The sequence below is a fragment of the Glycine max genome, chromosome 3 (genome assembly GCF_000004515.6).
Source record: "Glycine max cultivar Williams 82 chromosome 3, Glycine_max_v4.0, whole genome shotgun sequence".
Lineage (NCBI taxonomy): Eukaryota > Viridiplantae > Streptophyta > Magnoliopsida > Fabales > Fabaceae > Glycine > Glycine max.
The window spans coordinates 41,247,234-41,268,125 of NC_016090.4; the positions used below are offsets into that span (position 1 = coordinate 41,247,234).

General features: G+C 29.2%; 2 protein-coding genes across 6 annotated transcripts; one reads left to right on the forward strand and one right to left on the reverse strand.

Moving 5' to 3' along the window:
- Positions 1-294: 294 nt before the first annotated feature.
- On the reverse strand, positions 295-2,886 carry LOC100809482 (protein PSK SIMULATOR 1). 5 transcript variants are annotated; one of them, XM_014773895.3, is made up of 4 exons: positions 2,727-2,884; positions 2,560-2,615; positions 2,380-2,455; positions 295-2,143 (listed from the first exon to the last, which is right to left on the reverse strand). In XM_014773895.3, exon 4 carries the CDS (start codon positions 2,072-2,074, stop codon positions 362-364), a length of 1,713 nt encoding a protein of 570 aa, XP_014629381.1. In that variant the 5' UTR covers positions 2,075-2,143; positions 2,380-2,455; positions 2,560-2,615; positions 2,727-2,884; the 3' UTR covers positions 295-361. The 5 variants fall into 5 exon arrangements, with proteins under 5 accessions (XP_014629381.1, XP_014629382.1, XP_014629383.1 ...); XM_014773896.3 differs by lacking the exon at positions 2,380-2,455 and having other exon boundaries at positions 295-2,111; XM_014773897.3 differs by lacking the exon at positions 2,380-2,455 and having other exon boundaries at positions 295-2,124.
- A 3,774-nt stretch (positions 2,887-6,660) lies between these two features.
- LOC100785774 (uncharacterized) lies at positions 6,661-7,379 on the forward strand. The gene has a single exon (XM_003520630.3). The coding sequence runs from the start codon at positions 6,786-6,788 to the stop codon at positions 7,239-7,241; it is 456 nt and encodes a 151-aa protein (XP_003520678.1). The 5' UTR covers positions 6,661-6,785; the 3' UTR covers positions 7,242-7,379.
- Positions 7,380-20,892: the final 13,513 nt, after the last annotated feature.

Consider the following 20,892-nt stretch of genomic DNA (forward strand, 5'->3'; position numbering starts at 1 on the left):
ATCAGTACTTAAGTCAATGTAACAGCTCTCAAAGACCAACGAAAACCTCAGCTCATAATTGGCATTCAAATGTTATTTGTCTTTCAAAAATTGCATTATTTTAAACACTCATTTAACTAAAGACAATTGAGTAAGAAACCATAAATTTGCTAATGAAGAAATTTATGATGTATTTTGAGCAAATTATCTGATGTGAATGAATACCTTAAACTAAATTGATTCGATCAAATGTAACTTGCCCGAGAATAGAATCGATGTACTAAAAATAAAGCCACTATTCGGCAAAGCCTCTCATTTGAAAATGATAGAGCTAAACAGCGCTGATGACATTAACCTTCAGACGTTGTCAAAACGTCATAGTCTATAAAAATTCAGTGTACATTCCATTCTTTCTCAAATGAACACCATTAAAAGATCTAGTACTAACACAATCCAGTGTATCTCTTGTGCCAACTTTTGTATCAATCCTGCACACATAGTTGAGACCTACAAGAAGATCAATTATCGCGGCCTCAGTTTTGGCTTGATTTGCAAAGTAAAGAGTTTGGACAAGTAAAACATTTGCGTTGAAAACTGAGTGCTCCTTCTCAAAATTTCTCTCAGAATGCCAGCTTAGCATGTTATGTGCTAGAGGAGCCAACCATTCTAATATCTGTGCAAGCACCGGACTCCATTCAGCAGCAGGGTTTGCATCATGAGCATTGGAGGATGATTTACTTTTCGCATGGCACTTAAGCTTAGCCCTTAAAGCAGTTGTTACAGTAGTTGGAAGCATATTGTACAGATCATCTCTTGCTGCAAGATCAACCAGGTGAGGTGATGACAACATCCTCTCAATCAATACAATCATATTTGCATAATGTAGGGCTAGAGCTGCATCACCAAGGGTAAGTGAAACTGGCTTTAACCAGTTTTTTATGGATAATTTAGAGTATATCCTAATTCTGTTGGAGAGAGATAACTTATCCACTGTTTTCATTTTATCAAAAGATTTCAATTGACAATCAGTTAACCTCATGGAGCCACCATTAGTCTGCATACAGCTCTGTATGACAGGAGAATTGTTTGCAGCAGACATACAGCCTTTGAAGGCCACAATATGTCCTAACTGTTTGCTTTCTGAATGCAGGTTCTTTCTGAATAAAGCTGGTTCGTGAAGAGCTTGCTGCTGTTTCTTTTTTCTTCTGCCCTTGTCAACTAAAAAACCTGATTTTGATACTGGCCTCCCCCCAACAGGTCCTGAATTGAAGCCATAGAGATCATTCTCTGAAGGATGAACAGAAGAATGCATAACAGAAAAGGAATGACTTCGTAGAAGATTGTTAGCATTCATATGCTGATAATCATTTTGTTCTTGAACGGTTGGTGGTTGATTAATTGCAAAGACAAGTATGATCCTCTCCAGGATTGTAAATAGCGATCTCGCCAACAACCGGACAACATAATCATAACTTCTACTCCATGGAGACATGTCTCTCAGATTCCTTACCTCCTGGCGATGCAACATGACCTTCTTCTGAAACTCGAGGAATTTCACCTTATGCAAGTCTGGATTTGCCTGCATTCTCCTGAAAGTCTGTTCAACCTCTGCTAGCACCTCAACCTCTTGACAAAACTGTGTCATAGCGGAAACAAATTTTTCCATTTTCTTCACTTTCCTCTCCATCTTTTTCCACCTATACTCCCACTCAGACCATTGGAAATAATTCTGAGCCGGGTTATGAACAAAATGTTCAAATTGATGATAAACTGGATCCACACACTTCTTACCCAACCTAGCCACAGACCGTGCCAGAGATTGAAAGTTATCAAGTATCTCGTTCAATGCAAGTTCCATCAAGTAATCATCATCATCAGACACCAGTGTTTTAACTCCAACTGAGTTCACTATCCCCTCCCTCAGGCTCAATACCTCCGCATCACTCAAAGATTGCCATAAATTAACCACCTTCAACATCAACCCTGCAACTTCTAATGCCAAAACTCCAACTACTGCCTTGTTATCTGATGCACTCTTGCGAGAGACTGGCCACAAAACACTGAACCATGACCCGTTCATTGTTTCACCCCCCATTGACAGTACACTTAATTCCCCAATCCAATGGATTCACCTAATCAACAGTCCTAATACACACTCAGTATGCTGTATGCAACAAAACCCACTAATAAAAGTCAAAACCCACAAGGTTATGAACACACCAGATATAGCAAATCATGGATTAAGACAGTAATAATTGCATAATTATTATGAAAAATGAAAATAGAAAGTGAAAAAAAAAAAAACCTAACCCCCAATTGTCGACTTGGTCATGAATAAGCCAAAGCCATGAGGTCAATATAGACTAATTCAAACTCACTTGAGAGAAGACATGAGCCTACCTTCAAGGGCCCAAAACCCACTTTTCAAAATTCAATTTTTTTTGTCTCTTTTGTTGTCATTCACCATGTTTCGAATCTAACCAACCAAAACCAAGGACAAGAAAGAACTACCTAGTAAGACATGAAACAAAACATGATATATGTGTGTGTGGAGAGAGAGAGAGAGAGACAACAACATACCTTGGAGTGGCATTGAGTTGAAGGAGAAGAATAGAGGCATCCCAGGATTCACAAAGCTGAAACGGTAACGGAGGAGTGAGTGATATGAGGGGAACAGAACAGGATAAAGAGAAAGAGAATTCGTTCAAAACGAGGTGTGTGGGGTTTCGGGGGAACGTGGATATTACGTTGACAGTTCAGGTTTGCTTGATTGGGTTTGGTAATTGCTCCTTCATTTGAGTGTGTCTCACGCTGGATGCGGAGATGCCACTGTTGCTCTTTCTTTGGCTCTTTTAGCTTCACCTCGTCAACATTGGGGTTTTGATTTAGCGTGAGTTTGATTTTAAGAAATACTGTAATGGCTTTTAACCAATTCTTGTTGAAAAGAAAAAGTGGATGTCATAAAAAAAGAGTAAATTATAGTACAACTAGTATTTAATAATAACATACTGTATGTTGATATCAAAGACGTCTTAATGTTTATAAATCCTAAATATATTATAATGATATAATTTAAAAGATTAAATTTATGCATTGATAAAGTAAGTGCGGAGAACTAAATGATGTCTATAATAATAATCACGAATAATTTGTAGTTTCAAATTACAAAGGTATTGCATAAAGATTGTCCAAAACATTGTCTCTTGAAAGTTTAAATACTCTTGTTCAAAATCAATTATATAATACGCCAAAGCAGTAAAGTATATACTACATTATTTAATGCACTAAAGCAATAAAACAAATGAAAGAAAAAGAAAGGATAAAATGGAATTTTGATCTTTTTATTTTTTTTAAATATGTATGTTTAGTTTCTCATTGAGATATTTTATCTTTTAATTTTAAATAATTTACAATTTTAGTTTTCTTTATTTCATTAAAATATTTCATTTTTTACTTTTAAAAAATCAACAATTTTAAAATTTTAATTCTTGTAGTGAATTTCAAAAATTGATTTATATACTTTATAAATATCATCCACAACGGTTTGTTTATTATATATTATGTAGATAATAAATGTTTTTTTAAATTATTTAATTGATAACAAGTTTAATTTATTAAAAAAGAATTAAAAAATATATCGTTAACAAGTTTGAAATTAATCAACAGGACTAAAATCAACTTTTTTTAAAATAAGAATTGAAATATCTTAATTAAAAAATTAAAAAATTAAAAATCGTATATTTGAGAAATAGGGAGACCAGAACATTTTAGCCAAAAAAGAAAAGAAAACTGTTGCCATAAAATAACATTTTTTAAAAAATAGATTGTTTTATACAGAAAGTAACTACACAGTAAGACAACTATTTTACAGAAGCATCATACATTATATGAAGTTTAAAAAAAATCATCTAACTATAGAAAAGGGCATATGTAAAAAGATTCATTTATGAAGAAGAAGAAAACTTTCTTGTACATTAAGGAAGTTATCAAACATTTTTTTTATAATTTCATTGTATTAGTTCCTAAATACTCTGTCCAATTTTAAAGCATGGTATTAACTGTCATTTAACATTTATTATATACTACTAATATTAGACATGCCCTTCTTGCTTTCCTCAAAATAACTTCAGAATGTGTTTGAAAAAAGTTTTTCCAAGATAATATAAAATATTTGATTTAGAGTCCCGAAGAGACAAGTGTAAAAAAGAGATATTAGTTATATTTTGAATTTGTTAATAGTAAATTGTTTTATCAAGATAAGTTTGTTGTGTGTCTCTTGTTCATCTCACTCAAATTTTGTTTTCCTAACTAATGAAAAGATTTGTAAAAAAAAAATCCTTCTATTTAAAAGTTTACAAATCAGTTTTGTCATAAAACTAATTTTCCAAAAGATATCACTAAATCAGATAATTGTCTAAAATAAATATTTTTTCAGTGTAATGAAAAACTAATATATTAGAAGTTTAATGTCTATACACAATTTTATATTATTATTCAATTATAACTTATCATTTGAATATTATTTTAAAGAATATTATTTTCAAAGTCATCATTTTTTATACTACTAGTATATGATAATTTTAAAATGTCTAAACAACAATGTTAATCTTTTCTAAGTTGAATTGCGTGGTGGGAGTGGGACCAAATGGGTTGTTGGGTTGGATTGTTGTTGTAGTTGGTAATTTGGTATGTACTGAGCGCGTTTTTTCTTCGTTTCATTAACTTCTCCGTCGTTTTATTCTGTAAGTCACAGCTGGGGAATTTTAAGGAGTATATCCTTGTAACGTACACACTGCATCAGAACAAAAAATCTTATCTGCATTGCAACGCTGTTGGCTGGTTAATTGGTAATCGTTTGTTTTTTTCCTTTTGCAACTTTGCGAGGCATTGGAGTATGCTTCATGGACAATTAATTAGTCAATATATAAAAAATGTAAAAGGGTACAATGCTTCGGAAATACTCTCGTTACCAGTCTGTATGTCAAGTTGTAAGAGAATTAATCTGAGATTATTCTAAATATCGTACTAACAATATTTGTATGAACCATGCATGGAGAAGCAACAATGGTATATTTACAGCGTAGAAACCTATTAAGAACTAGCCTGGAAATAATTGAGAAGACGGTCAACTTGACAATAAGATTTCGAACACTGTCCCAAATTACAAGATGAAATTGATACTTTCAAAAATAGTTCCTGCTCTACAGCCAAACCAAACATTAGTGAATTAAGGAAAGAACTTCCGCGGCGTATACTAGAATATTTAACATGGCTGTTTCGTTAAAAAAATCTACTCATATTTTTAGCTAGCTAGCATCAACATTTAAGATAATGAGACTCTCATTTTTCTCACTCTTTCTATTAATGTTGATACCGAAAAATTGCTTTATACTTTATTTAAGTTAAATCTCGAAGAGATGACTTTTTACTTTTTATTCTAACAAATATATTTTTATGTGAGACTTTTTTGAATCAAATAATTGGTTGTGTTCTTTTTAGTCAAATTAATACTTTCAACTTGAAGTCCTTTCAATTAATGTTAGGGCTCTAATCCCTTTTGATATGCCTATATTTAATTAATCAAGCATTAAATTAAAAAAATCATCTAAAGAACACTACTCTATGAAGTTCTATCTTTAGAATCTTGTATATAAGACAACCAATCAAAGGTCCAATTGAATTTACAATTAACGTATCATAAATACAACCTAGAACCAATTTACTAACCATCAGTTAGAGAAAACATCAAGTATAGAGAAAGATTACTCCAATTCACAAAGGAAACTTGTATTGAATAACCGAGTTCAATTAAAGAGATTTCCAATAGATGTCATCCTACATAGCCTAAGTGAATTTTGCAAAACATAGAGAAATAATGGGTTTGATTGAAGTTCCAAAAATACTTTCCCAAGGTGAAAATCTTCAGTGGATGGAAAATGTAGTATCTAATTTTGCCTCAAGTTTCATAACCCCTCTCTATTTCAAAATTGTGCTTTTATATAGTGAGGTCACTACCCATAATGTCTGGGATTTGTCTTCATTAGCGGTCGGGCTCTCAGTCTTTATTGTTTCATTATTTTGTTTTCTGCTATTGGACTGGACCTTATTAACAGTTAAATAGTGACACAAGGCCCATCCAACTGATCCACAAAAAATTGTTTTTTTAGGTCATGTAACTATGTATACTTCAGGCATATCATTTTCTCTTAAACCTATGGAACGATCTATTCACCGAGTGAATTTTGAAGCAACTTTTGCCTCTTGAAAGTGCTTTCTAGTGTCTCCAGTTCCTTCACTCCAGAATTTGGTTAACAGAAGCTAGAACAAGCCTATGTCTGATTTTGGTTAACAAAAAAGAAATACCGTTAAAAAGTCAGTTTTCGAGACAAATCTTACGCCTTCCATGAGGTTTTAAAATACGTATCGTATCTATGATAAATTTGAAGGAGAAAATAGATTCGGGCCTGATCCTAAACAAGTCGTTGGCGCAATAAAAGGCAATCCAGCTATAGATATTTAAGATGCAAAACGACCAAAATAAAAAAAAGTGCAGATATTAAACTTATCACGCGTGTTAACCCAGAGGTGCACCATGTGGCAGAGACTTCTAGCATAAACGCGAGAGCTCGAAAGCTCGAACATATCCTCCACTTCCAGTACATTCTAGTCACCAAATATGCCAAACACCGAATCTCTTACTCTTATATAAGCACTTGACACTTACTAGTCCATAGCATAGCATCATAAGCTTGGAAGAACCTCACTGAAGAATTAAGGAGAGAAAAATCAACATCAAAGTTATAACGATGAAGCCCATTGACGATAAACAAGAGACAGTGACGATCAGAGCGGTGAGCCACGACGAGGAAGGGAGAAAGAGGGTGGAAAAAATAGAGCTCAACACTCACAACATCCACACTATAAAGTACGTCGAGAAGAAGCTCATCAACAAGGGTGTGCAGCGCAAGGACCGCCACCCAGCCGACGGCATCAGAATCGGCCGGCCACCGCCAAAGTCCGGCCACGGCGGCAAATTCACGTGGGAGGGCCCGGCTAGCGTGGAGGATAACGAGCTCATGACGGAGCCGGCGGCCATGGACGAAGGAGACCCCAACTACTTGGACTGGGAAGAGAGAGGAGAAGAGACGTCGGAGTTGGTCGTTGGGGAGGTTGAAGTGGCCAAGGTTGCTGAGGAACACGATGGGGTTGCTAGAGTTGAAGTTGATCCTCGCTTGCGTGTTATCATGTCTGATCTATGTTAATTAATCTTGTTTAAGTGTGGGTGGCTTTTCATGTGGACTTTTACTTCAAATTGTAAATTTGTAATAGTACATCAAACGAGTGTGATGTGGAAGTTGTTCTTCTTCCAAAATAAAATTTGCAGACTTTTCCCTTCTGTATATGACTTTCTTATTAGTTGGTGCAGTTTCAGTTGATACATTGTTCTTCCAAAATAAATTGCATACTTTTTCCTTTTGTATATGACTTTTTAATTAATTAGTTTATCTGTTTAATGTTATCATGTATAGGTTGATTTCTTCTTCTTCATGTTATCATGTATGGGTTTGCTGACTTAATTTGATGTCAAAAAACTTAATACTAAAATAGTGATCAAACTAGTAAGATGTGGCAGATGTTTTAAATTATCTTAACAAAATAAATTGAAGACTAGTTATGTTTTGCATAACTTTTTCATTGGTTGGTGCAGTTTCTGCGCTGATAAATTACAGAACGATGTGTTAGTGAGAAATAAAGCAACAAATTCAGAAGCAAGTCTATCAAATAATAATATATCAAACTTTTTAGAGAGAGTCCAAAACAGATCACTGATATTTTTTTAATTATCTATTAAACTCCCTTTAATATTTATATTTTGAAAGGTAAAATAACGTGAATTAAAAATTAATATCTTTGAAAAGAGATATAAAAAATAGAGAAAATAAATAATAGATAGCATTAATAAAATGATATTATTGAAAAAAGATAGAAAAAAATTAGATATGTTGCATTACTATCTTGAGAGAAAATAAATAATGATACCAATATGAAGATAGCGGGGATATAAATATAAGAACCAAAAAAGTTTAATCCACTCAATCAAATAATTAAGTTTTATAAACTAATTAAAAAAATAAATTATTATAACTATTCAAATTTTAATCCACCCAATATTCAATCTTATGAATTAACGTCGAGGACAAATTTATGGAACCTATTTTTATTCATTCTATTTTCATCGTTATTATTTATCTCATTTTTTTTTATCAAACACACCCTAATTGTTAACTTGATAATAATTTTATATAAAATCATATGCATTTAATATTATTCTAACACATTCAAACACAAAGCAAAAAAAACATTGTTTAATACATTTTTTTCTTCTAAAGACTATATTTGATTCATTTTCTTTACAATAAATTATTAATTACAAAATAATTCACTTTTCAAATTATAAAGAGGTAAATAAAACTTCACGTTCCTGTATACCAAAAACAACTTAAAATTATATATAAAAAGTAAAGCAAATTAGTCAATAAAATTTTGCAACACAAAATAGCATCTCATACCACAACTTAAATAGTAGTATATTTTTCTAACTGCAAACTTTATTAGAAAAACAATAAAAAAAAAGCCCAAAAAGATAGGGAGCTCGATTTCTTCATTTCCTAAACTCACAAACATTCTTCAATAACCTCTCTTTTGTTAGAAACTTTCTTTCACTACGGGGTAAAGATTCCAATCAGGATGGAAGGAGGAAACTGCAGGTATTCCAAAAAGATGGTCCTTCACGTAAGGCTTAACACCACGCCACTGAGCAACACCTTTAAGGTACGAACACAGTTGACACTTTAGATCTACATGCACAACAACACAGATAACAAAAAGTCATTAGAAAAAAAAAAAAAACCTTAATTAATGAAAAATATAGCAACTCACCTAAAGTTCTATCAGCAATTCAGCATCATTATCCGGCATATACGACTGAAGGAATATGGCTGAATTATCCTGCATTTTAAAGTAACTGAATCTGTTAAATGTAAAATCAGAATTTTAAAAGTAGAATATATTTTTTACTTATTAAAGGATTGAGGAAAGCCATGTACGGTTTGTCATCAATCAACAGAGCATTTGAAGCAGAATATGGACCTCCCTTCTTGACATTTTCCCAAACTTTATTCAATTCCGTGAAAAAACAAAGGTCTGTAAGTTTTTTCTAAGGATTTGAAGCCGGAATCAGTACATTGACGTTGATCCTAGAATTTATGAGCCACCAATAAGAAAAATAAACAGACACGTACAAATATTATACATTTAATTTATTTATACAAAAGCAGCTACTCACCCAAACAAATAATATTTTGCTTCTTAAAGATCCAATGGCATAATTTAAGACATCATCGATCTATGTTGTGCCTATCTTCATAGTGAATATTGTATTAGTAAAATACGAATAAAAAAAAGGAAATAAAAAATAAAATTCTAAAAGTCGTGCTACTTACTCCATTGCAGATGACCAAATACCGACTTCAAATCTTTCCAAGCAGAATTTCATAAACTCCTCACTAAATGGTCTCTCAAAAACTACATCAATAATTCAAAAAAAAAAAAACCTTTACTTTTATCGTTAAATATAATGAAAACAACGCATTTGCAGTAACCGATGTAAGTGAGAATCTTGTATACATTTGAATTTGTATATTTACATACCAAGATAGGCTCTATAGCGCCCGCCATCAGCTGCACGAAAATATGTTATTTTTTGTATAAGATTGTTAAGCAATGATGCTTATGCAAGCTACTTCACGCCGTATGCTCTAGTGAGGAAAAAAAAAAAAACTTAAACAATATTGCTTAAAGTAACTCATATAAGCACTCCCATTAAAATGACCTACAATTCGTGCTTGTGCGATAGTTATGGTGTGTTTGTTTTTCGTGTTTGGGTCTCTAAATTTTCGTTGAAGTTACATCGAACGAAGTATTGTGATGTTTGACAATTATAAACGAGAGTTCAACTGAACGTAAATTATGCATGAGTTAACATTCAATCAATAACAATTGTGGGTTACTTCTCATTAACATTCATTGAATCCATTAGAAAGATAAAAAAAAATTTAAAAAAATTCAACAACTCTCTCGAGCAATTACCCCTCAACAACCAACATTAAACCCATAAACTTGTTTCATTATTCCTCCCTTACCAAAATTAAAAATGTATTTTATTTTATTTTTTATACTCATTTTTATTTCTAATATTAATTAAAAATGCATTTTTATATGTACATATTTTTTTTTTTTGCAAACTTGATGTTTTTTATTTTATAATACGTCAGCAATTTTTAACAAGATGTATAATATATTATCAATTTAAGTATAGTTAAAAAATAATAAAATAAATCATAGTATTATATTTTGAATTCTATTTAAACTTGATGTCTAATTTAGTAATTATATGATCAACGTATTTTTTATTCAAATCATCCGAAGAAATTTCATTTTGACAAACATAAAACAAGTAACATTCAATTTACTTTTATCTAAACTTAAATTAAAAAGTTACCTTACATTGAACTTAACTTTTCAAGCTGTAATCCAAACACATACTTAATAATTGGATTGAGCTTGGTTTCAGCTTTGAGTATTCGGCTTCAGAATAATTGCTAGACCAAAATTTTGCTAATTCTACACTTTTTGTCGATGACTCGAGGCACACTGAATTCAGTCTCATGAGCTGCGGCCAGTGATTTTAAATTTTTAATTTAGTCTTCTTTTTATTTGCACATAAATACTGTGATATCGTGTTTACACCTTTATATAGTAGGAAAATAAAATTAAAAAATGTTTAATAAGAACACGTATTTTTTTGTTTTTAAAATTTAAAATAAGTACAAAAACTGTGTAAATAACATTGTTTTTCTAATTTCTTGCTGACCAATTTGAATAACTCGACGTTCGGGTCACTCCTAACAAAATTATTATCTAATTTTGATTAGATTTTTTAGACTGGCACTTGCTGCTTAAATTTTTTCTTATTTTTTTCTTAAGGTTAGACATTATGATTGTCTTTCAATTTATTTATTGGATTAAAGACTAATTTCATAGTATGTGGATTCTAATTTTTTTTAAACATAATAAAAATTAATCAAACACACATTAAATAGATCATTATCATTTATACCTATTCAATCTCCATATAAGACCCTACACTAGTATATGAACCCTTTGGGTTAAACTTTATCTTGTTATACGAAGAACTCAAAGCCGTTAACTATCCAAGTAGTATATACGATGGAATCTCATACGCAATTATGCGATAACTTAATCATGTGAGTAACGACAAGTCCCGTGTATAAAATTTTGGAATCTTAAACAATTTGAATAATAGTTTATGCAAGGCTTACTTAAATATAAGTAACTCTGTTTTTTTGTTGAATGATATAAGTAACTCTTTAATAAAAAAAACGCTTTTATTGTTTCTTTTATTTTAAGGCAATTCTATTGTTCTAATCTTGAGTTACAAAATTACTAATAAAAAATTTAATTTTTAATTAAGTAATTATTATCATTTCGCAATACATATCGTTATTAATTCATTTAACATAATTAATCTTAAATAATATTTTAGCAACGTATTTATTTGGGGGAAAATCTAGTCTTATAATATAATTTAATATTCTAAAGAGTCTTTATTTTGTTTGTTAATATTTCCTTTGAAATTTGAAGGTAAATTTAGACCATCAATATTCTAAGGCTTCATGGCGTTCATATATAGAGAAATTATCTATTTAGTCAAAAAAGTTGTGTTTAATTTAATTAGTATTCAAAATTTTCTTAGACTAATAATAATCATACATTATGAGCAGAATTAATCTCTCACCAAGTGAGTTGGAGGACACTCTTGATTTTTTACTTAGGATCTAAAAAAAATGTTGAGTGCATAGATACAAAAATAGAAAAATGGGAAACAAGCATTTTTTTAAATGAAATTAAAAACCGTTTCTCAAAACAAAATTGTTCCTTGGATTTTATCATGCAGTGATTATGATAATTAATTATAAAATATACTAATTGCATTAAAAATTATGTTCTTTTTTCTCTTCAACTGTATCTATTAATCAAGAATAAGAGATTATTCAAATCCCATAAATTACACTTTGTGCGTAATATAATTGTTTTTTTTTTTTCAACCTCAAAATGAATCCAAAATATACCCAACTAAGTACCCCTTGCGACCTTTAATATACTTTTGTAATATAGAAAGCATATCATATGTATGCATCACGTACCCGCCCCCTTTTTTCCCTCTTCAATTAAGTTCCTTTGTCATTAGGTTTAGGTGCAGGCGTATTAGGGACGTTTTGGGTTGTGCAGTGCAAGAGCATTAGATGACAAATTGAATAGCACAACTATCGATGTTAAAGCCGGTTAAATGGATCTTAGAAGTTTGTTGAAGTTCCTAGGATTTAAATAATCAGTTTCAGGTGAGCTTTCTATTACATTAATGAAGGGTCTTGTTCACAACATGAACTCAACGTAAAACTTGTGATTCAAGAACTTTGAAGTTTGAACGGTTGAAAACTTGAAGTGTATATAAAAAGGACCTGTTGGGGGTTATGGTCTTAGCATCGAGATGTTACGGAATTTTCAATGTGGTTGTACTGTCATCGTGTGCTTGCCACTAATGGAAAATTGTTAAACGGGGCAAAAGGCTTGACACTTGAAAATGATTGGATTGCAGAAACCAGCTAGAAAGGTTAATCATTGAATTTTAGCTGGCACTTTAATTTACACAGTTTTTTTAACCTTTAATAAGGGGTTTGTTTTGTATTAGTAATTTTTAATCATGGAAAAGGAATTCGTGGCTTTTTTTAATTCGTTGTTTGTGATACATCACACTTAATTTGTCTTTCGAACTAATTTGAAACTAAAAGTTGAACCACATGTCTAGCTTCCAATTAGTCAGCTTTCAAGAAACAGTATCGTTGTCGCAACATACTTGGTAAAGACCTAGCTGGACATGAAATGTTTTGATGTCCTCCTGTTACCATTTGGTTCTGCCAAAGGATTAAAGTGTGTCAAAAAGACCAGATCTTAAAGATTAAATTTTGAACTAGTAAGGATTAATTATGTTAGAAGAGGTTAATATCTTATAATGTCACAAACCAATGTTCAAATTCTTGTTGAGAGAAGTGTAAACATTTAGTGTGTCTCCAACATAGCCTTCCAAGAAATATCTAGAAAAAAAATACATTAAAAATTAAGGTATGAGGAGATAAAAAGGGAATATACATATAAGATAAACAAGTGAAAATGGATATAATTTTATTTACTTTTTCTAAAGATAATTTTATTGTTTTAAGACACTATCATTGTAAAATAATACTCTATTAATCAATTAAAAATTATTTTAAATATAACTTTTGAAATAATTATTATAAAAATTGATAAATTTCAAATATATAATAATATAATATTGAATTATATCATAAAAATTCTTTACAAGATTCATGTATTTCAATTAAATTTTAAAATTAATTTCATTTTGAAAAATAGAAAAGAAGTTAAATAGAATGGCCTAACTGATTTTTTGTATTATTATCCAATAGATTGTTATATATGATAAAATGATTTTTGTTACTTTAAAATCCACAATAAAAACAATTTATTATTAATTAATAATATAAAAAATTATACAGAGAGTGTATTATATTAAAATATTTAAAAAATTGAATTTTTGTAATGAAAAAAAATAAACATTTTGTAAAATAGTCTACGTAGAGTCGTGTATCATCTTTATTCTCCCTCCTTAGTTACTATATATTTATTTTTTGTTGAGATTATTAGTATATTTTTTTATGAAAGACTTCCTAATCGAATTTATAAGATTATTATGAGTAAAAAAAAATTCTCAATTTTTTAATGCAAGTACATACTTATGATTTAAACTTCATATCACTTGTTAAATTAGAAGAATCCTGCCAATTAATCTGCACACTCAGTGTTATTATTATATTGTTTTTTATGATAGATGTATTTTTTTAATTCAGTAATCAACCATTTATGATAGATAGATATATGGAACTATTTACCATATATAATCCTGCAGACTCGTAGTTTGCGGAAATTAAAATCAGAAGATACATTCTTCAAGAATAAAATTACGAAAATGCATTGATATCACGGCATTGATCTCAGCCACTAGAATGGATCCAATTGATACAACTTATCTGTTGTAATCATTATTACCATTAGGTTGATGAATAATCATACTCAGAGATTGATTAATCATGTTGTTGTGGCTGTTTACGTTAATCAATGGTACTGATCTACTGTTAACATAAATGTTTAGGCAATATTAATTAACACTTACTATGTACAGTATTATTTTCCTTTAAAAAAAGAAGGTACAGTATTATTTACTTAATGTCTTTCTTTACTAAATAGGACTTAACTAGTAAGAAGTATTCATATTTAATGTATGATATATATGAAAGAAATTAAAATATCAAAAATCATTTAAAACATATAAAACATAAATTAAAAGAGAACGATAGTTTAAATTAATAAAAAAGGTAAATATTGGTTGAATTTTGATACAATAAATATTTTTTAATAAAAAATTTTTGTTTTTTTCATTCTTATCATGTATTCCCAGGCGCATATGTAATGCAAGTCTTAATATCAATATTTTATTTAACCAAACTTGTTTATATTTAATAATTGAATCTGATATTTTATTTATAATGTATTTCTTTTGAACATGACCAAGTCTTTAAAATACTAAGAAATGTGAAAAAAAATGATGATAAAAATTTTAAAAAAAACTTGTCTGGTAAGAATCGTAAAATAATAATAATTGAGTGATAAAAGATGTAATTAAACATTTTGTTTGTGAGAGGGATGCCAATATGATATATCCTAGTATTCTACCGGTATTATATTCGTCACAATAAAATTAAGTTAAAATTTTTTAAGCAAATATTTTAATTTTAAATCTTATGGATAAAAAAGTAAGTAAATAGAAGATTTGACACTGATTAATTATCAACAAGATCACTAAATATTTTACACGATAAAAAACCTAAGATATTAATTATTTTCTTTATATATTAAAATTTATTGAAGAGATTGATCTATCTCACTAAATTAGAGTTTAAAATCAAAATATTTTTATTCACTAAAATTACATTTTATTAATGTTGTCGTATACTTATATGATTCTTTTTCCATACATTTATAATTTTATAATTATATCAACCCAAGAATATTTCTGTCGCATCTGATGATGACGGTATCATAGTAGCATCCAAATAATTATTTGAATTTTTTTTTAGCACAAATAATTGGGCCAATTTTTGAAAAAAAATATAGCTCAATTGTTTTCTTAAAATAAATAGGTTGACCTTATTAAAAGCTTAACTGAACATTATGACAGAAAAATAAAAATAAACATTAAATGAAAGAAGACTTTTTTTAGGGAAACGAAAGAAGACTAACACTACGTACAACAGGGAAAGTTACACGTTACAATATTTTAATATCTTCAATTATACTAAATATTTTAATATCTATGCGCTCACAATTCTTTTATGATCTGTTCCGATAAAAAAAGGGGGGATATAGAAAATAGAAAAATAAATTAACGAGTGTTGAGTTTTTAGTGAAAGAGGCTAGTGTCTCATCTCAACATGTGACGAATAGGGTTCAATCTTTTTGTCTGAAGAAACATTCACTTTTAATATTGATGTTGTTTAAAATAAGATTATTCTTAAAAAAAAATCCTTGTGAGAAATCAAGAGAATAGAAAAAAGTGGATAATGAAGAATTTTTATTTAATTAAAAAATAAATTGATTCCTATAAATATATAAGATTTTTTTTTTGTTTAATTTAAATTTTAAGTTTTTTTCTCTTTATTTTTTTTTCTAGAACAAAAATGATTAAGTATCAATGTATGGCTAGAAGGATTATTCTTCCTATAGATTTAATTTACGAAAAAATGTCCATATTTAATATCAAACAGTAACTTACATATGATTAATCCTAAAGTGGACATCTGTAGAAAAAAAAAACATAGGATTAGGCTCTATTTTATACTTTCTCAAAAAAATTAATGAACAATAAAGTAAAGGGGATTAGCTTAACCTCAGATGAAATTAAAGTTAACTGTTCTAACAATTTTTTCAGTAGGCGAAATTAGTATATTTCAAGGTTCAAGACTTGTATTTGAACTTGGGGCGGACCCATGATGGGAAATCAGGGGGTCAATAATGGCAATTTTTTTGTAAATTTCTTTTTTATTAGTCACTAACAACCGTCAATAATAAAGATTAAAATAATTAAATTATCTAAATAAATATTTAATTAATTACATTTTTATACTATGCAAATTAACACACATGAAAATAAATAAATAAACTTCATTCTATGAGATAAAAAAACAAATAAAACTATCAAAGCATGTCTATTAATATTACAATGTGAGAAAAAGGAATCTGCGTCAACGTTATATAATCATTTAATCATAAATCAATGTGTAATAAATTTATTAGCTTTTATAATAATTAACTTAAAATTATATAATTGATGATTTATAATTATATGATTATATTATTCATGCATAGTCATTAAACTCTTATAATATACTTATGTAAAATTGTTCTATTAATAAAAGAATTTATTAGAGCATCTACAATGATAATTATTTATTGGATTGCTTAACAAAAATATATTATTTTGGTGTTAGATATGTGATTTTGAGTTGTTAAGATTGGAGAGAGCAACTTATATAAACAGCTATTAAGTTATTTAACAATTACTAAAAGGATCTAACTCAGTTATTTGAATAAATATTTATGAGTTTAGCAATTTGTTAATAAAAATATCTATTAAAAAGAAAATTAATTGAGTTACTTAAGATTGAAGTGACACAAATTGAATTGCTTATATTACCATCATTGGATATGTTCTACACTTCTACTATAATAAAGGAATTTAAAAATTTCAAATACATTAAAATTAAATGAATTTTCAAAATTTATCCTATACTTTTTAAGGATATTTATTTAACACTCATGAACGGACTGGAGCCACAAAGAAAAGAAAAGCCAACAAATCATGTAACAAAGCCTTTAAAGTAGAGTAAAATCTTACCTAATAATTAAAAATTAACAAAATAAAAAAAATTATACTTCAAATATTTATATTAATTATAAAACTTTAAACAAAATTAGAGGGGACATGGCCCCCTTGGCTAACACATACGTCCGCCCTGATTTTAATATATATTAGATACCAAATTTATTCAACTTGCATTAGATGAAAGTATTATATAAGAAAGATAAAACTTAATTTCTCTATCAACTTTCATTGAAACCCCTCTTCCTCATTCTCTTAAAAATATAATAAAGTGTATTATAAGTTAGAATAATTTATTATTATTGCGACAACTATAATCTGTGATTTTACACTTGTTTATTTTATTTTTTAATTTTAACGGAACTCTTTCTAGTCTACTTATAAAGTTAAAGAAATAATGGAATTATTCAAACAAATAAAATAGTGGAATGTAATTAAGAATAATATATATAAAAAGTTGAAATAACTTCTTAAAAATAATATGTGTAGATGCAATAACTAAGTGATAAATTGACAAGAGAGGAGTTGAGTAATTACGTTAAAAGAGGTGTATATTTTTTACTTAAAAGAAAGGAAAGTATCAAGAATATATTATCACTACGGGTCAAGGATGAAAACGATTTTCCTTAATTTTTAATAAGATATGATTCCTCATTGTTGCAAAAAGAAGCTATCAGATTGGTTGAAATAAATTACATATCCCATTTGAAATAGAATGACTCGATCAATCCAAAGCACATAAACAAGTTTAACTTTTTTAAGTTTTAACAAATAAGCACCGTGGATCATAAGTAGATGACAATAGTTAATGAGTCTTTCATTATAGTGTGGACGTTATTAATTAGTTGTGCATCTCTAATTGGAGTATTGTCTGTCAGCGTGCATGGGTAATAGTAATAACAACGATCAGAAAAATGATAAGCAATGAGATAGAATATGAATATGAACCTGTAAAAGCTATACCATACTAATAAAGTACCTAAAGAATTGATCTTGCTTAGCTGTTTGCAAGACCTTTCACTGTTTCTCAAGCTAGCTTGTAGTACTCCACATATATTCACAGGACCACATGCCCCTCGTGTTGGCAATTTATCAAATTCGAAACATTTTTTTTTAATTGTTCTTTCTATTATCTTTTAGTACCAAATTACGTTAGCTTATACAGTTATACGCGAATATTGACCCAGCTATAATTAAGTAATTTCTCCTTATTCGTTATATTAATCGATTTTTTTATAACTTTTTAAAATGATAACTATTAAATATTGACACAGGAAAACAAACTATTATCACAATACACAATTAAGTACATTGGCATAAACAGCAAATTAAAATATTTGGCATGCAGTATAAGCGTTTTGCTTTGTCAACCGAAAGATTAATTGAAATCAAGGCTGATTCAAACATGGCAACAATATATAGTTGATTATATTATACCACAAAGCAATGTATTTTTTTTTCTTTAACGCAAACAATGCCTTTGAGTTTTGAACCAATGCAAGCATGGTTAGAATAATTATTTTAGTATATAATAACAGCAACAAGATTAATTTGAACTTAAAATTTTGTGCTAACCATCCAAATTCTTCCACCACTATACTAGACCAATCCTAGTAGGCCCAAGCTTGGTTAGATATTAAAAAAGATTTTTAGACACTTTAAATATTATTAAACACCTAGTGATAAAAGGTAAAAAAAAAAGTGAGAAAAAAAAATATTATAGGTGATATAATGTAATAAGAAAAGAAACATAAAAAGAAAAGATAAATATTAATAAAGTATTTTTTTAAAAAATGAGATGTCTAAAAATCATTACTCATTAGATATTATCCCCTAACTATTGAAATTCAACTCTTTTTTGGTGCTGATGGTGCAGTTGTTGTGCTTATTAAATAGTAGAATTAAGAAAGTATTTTTTTATAGGGTCATACTTGCTAAAAAAAATAAAGAAATTAAAAAATATTTAATAAGAAGTATACATTTAATAAATTAATTAATTTAATTTACAGCATGAAAGGTTTTTCTTTTTTTATATATATCTGAATTATTGACAAGTAAACTAACACGTAGCAGATGATAGTCAATGCTGTGAGGACGAAGACGTGTGGACAACCTTGGGATTCAAGACTAAGAAGCATATGCTGCAGAATTATAATAGGCAAAAGGGTCGTGAAGAAGATGCAATGTCCAGTCTAAGAAAGGCACACCCACTCAATTCACATGCATATTGCAAGGAATGTGAAAGTTCTGCCACCAATCGTTACCGAACCCAAATGGGGTCTGTGTGTGTATTGTGTACCATAATACTATATATGAAACGTTTTCAAGACAAAATAGCTAGAAGGAACATCAATCACCCCCACGTATGGTGTATTATGGCATCGTGGACATAACATTAGTAGGAGCCCACAGAACTGAATTTGCTCCAAAGTTGTAATAAATTAAACAATTGACTGCATTATACACGGTTGGCCCTTGCACTTGCTCATTTTTTTTTATAGGCAAAGAAAATTGTATTATACAAAAAATGTACCAATATAGAACAAGGTACATGCTAGAGCCCATGGAAATATTTGATACATATCCTCCAAAGACATGTACTTGCTCATTTTGTTATTAGAATTCTATTTTGTTCCAAAACAAACAATATAAAAATACTGAATTGGTCATTAATTTTTTTTATTGTGCCTTTAGAGATTAGAAAGAATTAATAGACAGTAGATTAAAGAATTTGGGAATCTCTCTTAGTCTGTCTTTGAAAACAAAGTTAAAGACAGTACCTTCAACCATACAGTTGTTGTTTGTTCTTTGTTTGGCTTTTTCCAGAATTTAACCAAGAATTTAAACGAATTAAAATACGAATGCTTATGTTTTTATGGTGCCCTAAGCAAATGCCGACGCTCTATTTAGTTGTTAAAGACAGAGACGTGAAACTAAAATGATAATAATGTGGCAATGATAATCTAGATGATTCACAATTTTAAATTGAGTTCATAATGATTTTGTATTTCCAGCGATTGGGAAATGTATTTTTAATTTAGTCAATGCATAATTAGTAGGTGGGAGATTATAATCTTTTGACTATTTTTGTTGATTATATATCCCCAGAAAAGCTCGAGTGTATTTTTTTACAAAAGGTTCATTGAATAGCTTACGATTTCCTCACAACCATTTTAAAACAAAAAATACACACGAGTAAACAACAGATATAACAATAACGTCATATTAAATCATCAAACTCTTTTATTTTTAGATAATGGGCACTTAAAACTAAAAGATAATGATATGGATATTAGTCTAAGATGAATTATAATTAATGATGTGTTAGTAGAGATTGTTCAGAATGTAGCTTTAAGTTAATAAGAAAAATAATAATTAATTTTACCCACAGGTTAAAAAAAATTATATATCTATTTGACTAAGGAAAGTGTATTAGGTGAAGATTTAGAGAGATTTGTGACTACTGATAGTATTGATTATTCCCTCTGGTTCCCCTTTCCCTTATGACGTACAATTTATTTATTACAAAAGATCCATTACACTTACGTTTAGTTCTTCAAACTTTTATTATACTACTAAGTTCTATACAGAGGCCCACAATATTGCAGTATGTTGACATAACAATTACATCATAATGTATTTAGTGCTTTAAATTGGCATATTTCTCTTGCATTTTTTCTGGTACCATTTTTTATTCAGGAAGAAAAACTCAAAATTCTGGAAGTACAAAACATCAAACCAAAATTAAAGTCTCATCTTTGTAAAGACGAGTTAAT